This window comes from Trifolium pratense, linkage group LG4, assembly GCF_020283565.1.
Source record: "Trifolium pratense cultivar HEN17-A07 linkage group LG4, ARS_RC_1.1, whole genome shotgun sequence".
NCBI lineage: Eukaryota > Viridiplantae > Streptophyta > Magnoliopsida > Fabales > Fabaceae > Trifolium > Trifolium pratense.
In genome coordinates, this window is record NC_060062.1 from 51,566,209 (window position 1) to 51,575,031 (window position 8,823).

Genomic DNA, 8,823 nt, shown 5'->3' on the forward strand with positions numbered 1-8,823 from the left:
TATGTATGCATGAGTAAGAAAGATTAATACTATATACAAAATTCAACTATACATCTTAGATCCCTCTAAACCAAAATTACAATATATATCCAACCTGTTTGATCAAGTAAATTGATTGATGATAGTACATTTATAGAAGAAAATTGTGCAAATGGTTGATCCAGTGCATTGGTGGCTATTTGTATGCTCCTATTTACCACCTAGACTAGATCTAGAGCTACCATGACTATCTGGTCTACCTTTAGGTGATCGTTCTTCTTGAATTTCTTCTAAATCTTCATACTCAATTCCTCTGCCAGCTTGTTGTTTCCAATATGCAACCAACTTCTTTAATCGCGCTACTTCTTTTGAACTAACATTTTTGTTAGGGTCGTTCACAATTGATCTCACTCTTGAAGCGTACCTATAAATAAGCGTAATAATGGAATGTTGTTAGAACTTCTAACTTAAGGCTAAGTGCATGTTTGGTATTAGAAAACGTTTTCTATTTTCATTTTTGTTTTCATTATGTTGATTTTTACGGAAAAGCAACTACATGAAATGAAAACAGAAAACATTTTCTCAAACCAGACAGACGCTAACCATTTTGAAGTTCAAAACTAACATTTAGGAAAGAAACTAAACGAGAAATGACATACGTGAGAGAGTTATGAGTCTCATCCAAGCTTGATTCTATTGGAGAAACATTGACAAACATGAGAGTTTTGGCATTACCACCAAGTGAATCACTCATCAACATTGTTAACTTGTGATTCCTATAAGGTGTGTGTTGACCGCCAGAAGACAAAGCACTTATAACATCTCCAAGTGCTGATAATGATTTGTTAATACTCTGTGCTTCCTTCAGCTGACTACCCATAGAACCTGACTTTTTCACTCTTTCTGAACCGGCAAGATCAACAAAACTCAGCTGCAAGTTTAAATCAACATAAAATAAGTTAACATTCGCAATATTATTGCTGAAATACCTTTATTCCTTTTTAGTTGTTACTTTTGATGGAATTATTTGTTTTTTCCGATAATAATCTAACTTTATTATTTCATTTCGCTTATGATGCATTGATCTTTAAAAACATCAAATAAGTATAAAGGATTAGAGGGAGTATTACTTAACAATAATTATTGACAAAACAAAAATTAATGATGCATTACTTAATTGATATGCCATCATTGATCAAAGCAAAAAATTGTAAAGAATACCTTTCCCCTTGCAACTGATTGGCTTTGAAGGTTGGTGCTTTCAATTACTATTGAAAGAATGAGATGAGATCTTGAACTTTCTTCATTCATTTGTGTCCCTGATATATGTCGACGTTCAGATCCCTTTTGTATTATATTATTCAATTCTTCAATTGTAGAAATTGACATCACCGTCACATTTTCCACAACAACCATTCCCTAACATCATAGAATTATAAATGAAACTGTCATGACCAAGAGAGCAACATGTGATACGAGAAAACTTTTTTCAAGTCCAAAAATATTTCCACGAGATTGCTAAAGCAGCCTACGTCAACAATTTCTAGAAAAGATGGTAAGTAACATGTGAAAAATGTTAAGCAACTGATCAAAATTAAGAATACAGATGAACTGCTTTAAATCCTTCTGCATAACAAATTGTATGTGCTTTGCATTCATGTAACAAAATGTTTACAAAAGGAAAATTACAATGACAACATAGGGATCATTACCGTTGAATCCTTCTTGATATCTAATCTTGAATGCTTTGCATTCCTAGTTAACAGAAGATCTATTAGGGTATCTTGATATAATTCGACCATGTATGCCTGCATTGTTAACACAAAAGAAGTCAACATAGAACAACAAGCAGAGTCTTGTTTGACTCCTATGATTTGTAGTGATGAAAAAAATTAGAATTTTTTTGTACAATCACTAGATCTAGTGACACGAAAATTTTCAACCTGAATTTTTTATTCATCTCCATTTTAGATATATTACCTTCAATGAAAAGGAATACTTTTTACCATCTCTCTGTAAAATTCTAAAAAGTTCACCAATTGCACGAGGGGTAAGCCCATGATTATCTTCAGATCCATAGATTGTAAACGTCTTTCCAGAGCCAGTTTGACCATAAGCAAATATGCACACATTAAAACCATCTACAGCAGATTGCACCAAATACTGCAGCACAAATCATGAAGGAATTAGCAATTAGTTTAAGGCTTAATTATGATCTATAAGTTGTTATAGCAAGACTTGCCCTGGTATCCTCAAATACACTTTCTTGACTTGCATCACTGCCAAAAACACGATCATATATGTACTGCTTCGGCTTATCATCTTTCCATAGAAACTCCACAGTAAACTCGTCAGCTGCAGTAACGGCTTCTCTTTCCTTCTCAAGAATCTCTTTTTCACTGAGAGGTCTTAGCCGACAATAAACTCGAATCTTGCCTTTCATGTCTAAAATAAAACAAATTCAAAGGTTGCATATAAATCAGACATATAAGTATATCAACGTATTCAAATAGACTTAGTTCCAAATATGAATAGTTTCTGTCACCTACCTTCTATTACATTAAAATAACGCTTCCTTAAAACTTGTTCTTCCTTATAAAGAGCTTCCATTTCGGCTAGCTGAGCCCCTTGCATCTTCAATATGGCAGCTGTCTGTTCATTCTTTCTATCAATGTCCTAAACAAACAAACAAAAAAGTTCATATATTTTTAAACTGATAAAATAAAGAAAAATTAAATAAAACATTGAAACATGTGTTTGTTATTTTAGGTCCTAAATATTATCCAAATATTATTGACGTGATAAGTCACAAATTACAGGATCAAATACACAGACTATCGTATATAAATCCTAAGAAATGATAATGAGAAAATAATAAAAGTTGAATAAGAGTGTAAACCTCTTTCATTTCTCGCAATTCTTCCAATTCCTTGAAATTATTTTGCAATGCAGCCAACTCGGTGTCCTTGACTGAAATAATAGACTTAGCAGTCATTAATTCTTGTCTATACCCTTCTAGCTTTCTTTCAAGGTTGTATACTTCAGACTTCACAGCTTTGCGCTCTTGCTCAAATTTCCGTTGAAGGGAACTACTCTGCATCACACACAAAAACCATCATTATCTTAATGTTAAGGTATTTATTTATAATTTTGAATCGTGATTTTTTATCTTCTATGTTACCTCTTCAGTGTTCCTCTTCTCAAGCACAGATAGCTTCTGTTCCAAAATCATTTTTTCACTTGTCAAGGTTTTGATAGTTTGTTCGGCTGAAAACAGTTCATCTTTACAATTTTTTAGCTCATATTTAAGCTTTTGTAGTACCTATTATATGATCAAAATCCACAGTTTATACATCAAAACTAAAACCAACAATATTAATAAATAAATAAATAAATAAATAAATAAAAACCAAGTGTATGCATGAATAATAGTTTCATAGATTATATCTTACTTGGTTATTTGTTTCAACAAGATCCTTTTTTGAATTGTTCCCTATAACCTGGTAGATTGCATGATTATGAAGATAGCCAGTAACTGAAAGATTAGATTACAGACTCATTTCACGAAGTCAAAGACCTTTACCTGTAGCGCCTGATCTTTTTTATTGCATAATGACCTAAGCCTTTCGCAGTCACTTGTAACGGCCTTAAGATTTTGCTCGTTAGCTTTTAAGGATTCCTTCAAACCCTCTAATTGTTCTTGCATTTTTTCTTCCTGTTCTTGCTTCTCACGCAATTCTTTATTCAACTATTTAAGATAATATAAAATACAAAATTATAAATAATTGACTGAAACACATGCATAATGCAACAAAGCAAACCAAATAAATTTTGCCATGCAACAAAGCACAACATTTTTAATGATTCGGTTTGGTGTTTGATGCACAAATTGCATAACATGCTATATTATCATTAGAAGCAGTTTAGACTTACTTGATCAGCATTTCTTTGAGATTCTTCAACAAGTTTTGATAAATCTTGAATGCGTTTCTCATGTGATTCTAAATTAGGAGGCTTTGAATTATTAGAAACATCTCCATTCAAAGAACTACCACCACTAGAAGACCGTGCTTTCGAATAGCGCCGCAGCATTACATCGTTTATATGTGTCTGAAGAGCTACGCAAATTTCTTCCCCCTACAACAAAGTGACACAATGCCAATGAGGTAAAATGATTTCAAAATAAAAAGATCCTGTGTGACCGACGTTAACAAAAGTGCTATACCTGCTTGGTTTCAAACTGGAATATGTGAAGAACACCGGCTACTCGCATTTTAAAAAAGACTGCAGTGTTGCTGCTTCCGAATTGCATTATGTCTCTCAACTCAGCTGAGTGCAAATATTCCTTAGGAACTGGACGGAAAAAATGAATCTATAGACAATTGATTAAGAAAACGCACACAATTAAAAGCATAATTCATTTTTTTAATATTAAATAATGATATAACTTGGCCAGTTTATATTTCTGTTGAATCATACATACCCCTCTTTTATTGATTCCAATTATTATTCGTCCAGGCAAGAGACCAATAGGATCATCAATTTTGCGAACGTTGAAAAAAACAGAATACCCATAAGGAAGTGCTCTCAATATACGCAGAAATTGTTGTCTTGCGTCATCTTTTGTCAGATGCTCCTATGAGAAAGGAAGAAAAACTTGTATCAAAGAAAATAAAACGAAAGAAATTCCAATTTCCAAGTACATCCCTATCAATTATAAAGTATGTGCTAGAAGCAAATATCAACTTTCTCAAATTTTAAAGAAAAATAGAAGTAAAAAATGGCCCAAGTTACATAAAATATTAAGGGATAGCATTCGGGAAAACACTTTTTTTACAGGAGTTAGAGAATACATTTAACATGTGCTTATTGTGTAAATAGTACTGGCTATTATTTAAGAATATAATTAGGGATTTGATTGATCCTCCCTAAGATATATTCTTGTGATTATAGAAAACTCACTCCGTATTACACATGACATTTCGATATAAAATTATACAAAAATGATTAACAACTCAGCTTTATCAAAGGTAAAAGAAATAAATGGCTTTCCCCATACCAATGAATGATATCGAGATATAATATCAAACTCCCATTCACGTTTTGCTCGTGTCATTGAAAGTTGTCTAGGAAGGAATCGCTCCAGATGTGAATTCCAGTTACTGAGAATCACAAAAATATCAATTTAAGTCACACAAGTGTGTAAGAAATAAAATTTGACAAGTTCACTAATGAGGACAAAATTTAAACAGCACTAAACAACAATGTCACAAGATATTTACTCGCAAAATGAACATTGCAAATCACTTACGCGCATGTTTCGGGTGTGCTAACAGATCCAATCTCAGCCAAGATTTGTAATGCAGAAAGCTGAGCAGCATCATCTTTTCCAACAGGGTAATTACCCAAAATATAATCATGTTGCAACTGTAACAACACATTCAACATCAATAAATCTATGAACTTGAAGGTAATTGCAGCTTCATAGATAAACTAAATACACTCTCAATCATTTGTTAGTTCTCATTTAATGAAAAGGCATACTTGTACATAGGACAACTGCAGAAACATTGGATCCGTCACAGCTTCATCTGACTCACGAAATAGCTTTTTCTTGAATACCAGTTTACAGTGCAAGATTTCTCCCTTACTTCGATCTTTTGCTGCTTTAAATTCCTCCAGAAGATCCCCAATATATTTGTTATCATCTATCCCGATGTACTCCTCTGAGCAACAACAATAGAAACCATTATACTAATAAATTAAGCTAGGATACAGCGCTTCCGCATAACAACCGAGGAGAGAGAAAAAGGCATACCATTACCAGGATCAGATGATTTGGAACTTGTAACAACTTTACGATATTCAAACAAACTAAAGCTAGAGTAAACCGACAGTTTAATGAGCCCTGCAAGTTCCTGGAGTAAATATGTTGAGTAAGCAATAAAAGGATATAAACATAATATTTCATATTTCACTTACTTGAATTTTTCAATCTCAGTAATATTTGGATATATTTACATTAAGCTAGAAATGTATGCAATTCAAAATAGAAGCATAAAAGAGTTTCAAATAACCTCAACAGCGTCGGCAACTGTTGTTGACATGTCATATGTAATTTCTTCAAATGTTTCATCTAAGAAGAACACTATATTTGTAAGCTTTCTCCCAGTCAACAAAGCTTCAATCTCCTCTCGCCCAGGTATTATATGTCTAGGGCCAGCCTTAACAGAACGCTTCAAAGCATTCAACGTATTTAGTGCAAGGGTTTGGATCTCAGAATCAGTTGCTACACCATGTGCTATGTTCTGAATGTATTCTGACAGATAAACCGCAATGTCTTTGCTAGGAGACATGGAGGATGCACATACATACATAAGCTCCCATGCTTTGATCAAGTATTGCCTATTTTTAAGACAAGACACACATTAGTCACTAGTACAACAACCACAGTGGATGAAGAGTTGATGACTAAAGATCAAGAAAAGATGAAATACGACACTTAACACTAAAGATGAAAGTTACAAACCTGTCAGGGTTGTTTCTTGTTTGTTTTGATATCTGAACAAAAAGCTCATCGCGGAGTTCTGCACGTTTCAAACTTTGCTTATATAGTTTCCCAACAAGCTCAACTCGTTCATCTAAGCTTAATGGAGTGGCACAATCGGATGAATCAACTCCAGTATACTTCAAAATTATCTGGAATAATTTTGTCGCCCGACTTACTAAATCGCCATTAATCTTAAGCAATGCAGTTGGTATTGGATCCTAAAGGAATCAGTTTGTTAGCTCTCTGTAGGATAAAAATAAATTTAGGAATATTTGATTCGATTACCTTTTGAAAAGACAGCATGTCCTCAAATGTAAATTTTTCACGAGCTTGGGGATCTGAAGATCTTTTAGAAAAAAATCCACGTTTTCCAGAAGATTGAATTTGTTTATGCATCAGCTTTAAAAATCCATCCACCTATACAAACAACATTGACAGAAACTTGATGATATCAAATGCTAAAAATCCATCATTGATTTTAGTAATTCATCAGACTGATCATTGAGGCACATAACTGACAAAGATATTATTAAAACATCATAGTCTAAATCTAGATTAAAATATAAAATTCCTCACCTGAAATTTGTCGATCAAGGGTATAGCTCCAGCGAGTTCAGCTGGAACAGCCATAGACAGAGTTGATGGTGTGCTGCAACAATAAATCATAGTATGTTACTTGTTAAATCATATAAATGCAATAAGATTCTAAATTACTAATTATAAAAAAATACACATAGTAATACTAGATTTTATCAAATAAAGATTTCCAAACACTAAAATGCATGTGGCATTTAAGAATTTGCAACACATCTCTAACTCAAAGAATGATATGATACTCACCGTGGTGCCAAATTTGACCTATCACTATCATAATCATCAGCATTGTTAGCAGCAGCATAGTTGTTCCTAGTATTTTCAGCCATGGATGCTGGCATATCAATGATCATTTTACTTTCCGATTATCTTAACATAGCATATTTTGCATTGCTTTATCCTTCAACTTCTTCAACTGTATAAAAAATATAAACATAGTCAAAAATCTAAAAAGCAACCCATTAATGCAATACTTTTCTTTGTCAAAACCCTCCGGTTCCAAGGGGAAAGCGACCCTAGTAGTCTAGACTCTAGAGTCTGGTTCAATTGTTGCAGCTAGGGTTGAAGTCGAGTCAATCAATTCTCGTCATTGGCTGATGAAACTCATTAACCACATGAGCTTAATCACTTATTTAACTGAATAATATAACTAAATAATTAGTGTAATTGTATTGAAAAAGTGCTTATGTTATGCTGATATGTAAGAACACAATTCAACAACAAAAGAACTACATAATCAGTGTAATTGAACTGAAAACTGAAAAACCCTCTTCAAACAAAAATCCTCAGAAGACATGAATCAAACACATCAAATGCATGAACATAAACAATGGAATCATGAAATGCATAGAATAAAAACAAAATCGAATTAGTGAAGGGAAAAAAACAAACACAAACACAAACACAAGAAGCAAAATGGTTGAAAAATGAAAAATGGAAACACAAGATCGGAAAAAGTTAGAAAATTTGAATAAGCAAGTATTTGAAGGTACACAAGATGGGTTTTGTAATTAGTGAGAAACCCAGTTTAGCATTGGGAAAAGATGAAATGAAGACATAAAAAAATCAAACCTTTGAAACCACAATGGAAGTGGTGAGTGGCAACAACAATGGTGTCTGAAAAAGGTTGTCAGAAGAGGATAAATTGTTGTGTCTTTGAGAGAGAGAGAGAGAGAGAGAGAGAGAGAGAGAGAGAGATCTGGGAAAGAGGGTATAGTGAGTGAATCCAAATTTGTTTAGAGTGAGAAACGAGGAAGGCAGGAAGGAATGGAAAGAGCTGAAGAATGCAGGAAGTTGGGAGAAAGACATAAAGTCACATGTGCGTTATTAAATGTCAATCCATCCAAACAACCCTTTACTTTCAAAATTCACAAATTAGTACTCACTCCGTCCCAAATTGAATGACACATTTGACTATATTGCACTATTAATCGTCAAACTTATGTATCGGCATGCAGTCAATCGTGTCACTTAATTTGGGACGAAGGGAGTACTATATATCATCTTCAAATTACTACTACTTTTTTGTTTTATGTTTTCACCTTTTTAACAAGAAAAAAAAATTCAACAATAAAATGAATCTTACGAGAATAAAAACTACGAGTAAAAACTAAGAATAAAATGAATCGTCTAGGTTCATAAATATAACTCAAATGACAGAAATGTTAAAATTTTTAGGACAAACATTGTAATTGGGATTT

General features: G+C 33.1%; 1 protein-coding gene across 2 annotated transcripts; it reads right to left on the minus strand.

The window, feature by feature from the left end:
• Positions 1 to 10: 10 nt before the first annotated feature.
• Positions 11 to 8,477, minus strand: LOC123881449 (kinesin-like protein KIN-14I). 2 transcript variants are annotated; one of them, XM_045930149.1, is made up of 24 exons: positions 8,195 to 8,477; positions 7,370 to 7,538; positions 7,106 to 7,178; positions 6,815 to 6,946; positions 6,509 to 6,747; positions 6,057 to 6,384; positions 5,798 to 5,897; positions 5,524 to 5,705; positions 5,291 to 5,406; positions 5,039 to 5,141; positions 4,463 to 4,615; positions 4,205 to 4,351; positions 3,913 to 4,116; positions 3,563 to 3,727; positions 3,432 to 3,479; positions 3,161 to 3,301; positions 2,879 to 3,073; positions 2,529 to 2,655; positions 2,222 to 2,424; positions 1,960 to 2,142; positions 1,692 to 1,787; positions 1,201 to 1,398; positions 639 to 910; positions 11 to 403 (listed from the first exon to the last, which is right to left on the minus strand). In XM_045930149.1, the coding sequence occupies exons 2-24, from the start codon at positions 7,474 to 7,476 to the stop codon at positions 190 to 192; spliced, it is 3,726 nt and encodes a 1,241-aa protein (XP_045786105.1). In that variant the 5' UTR covers positions 7,477 to 7,538; positions 8,195 to 8,477; the 3' UTR covers positions 11 to 189. The 2 variants fall into 2 exon arrangements, with proteins under 2 accessions (XP_045786105.1, XP_045786107.1); XM_045930151.1 differs by having other exon boundaries at positions 5,804 to 5,897; positions 8,195 to 8,466.
• Positions 8,478 to 8,823: the final 346 nt, after the last annotated feature.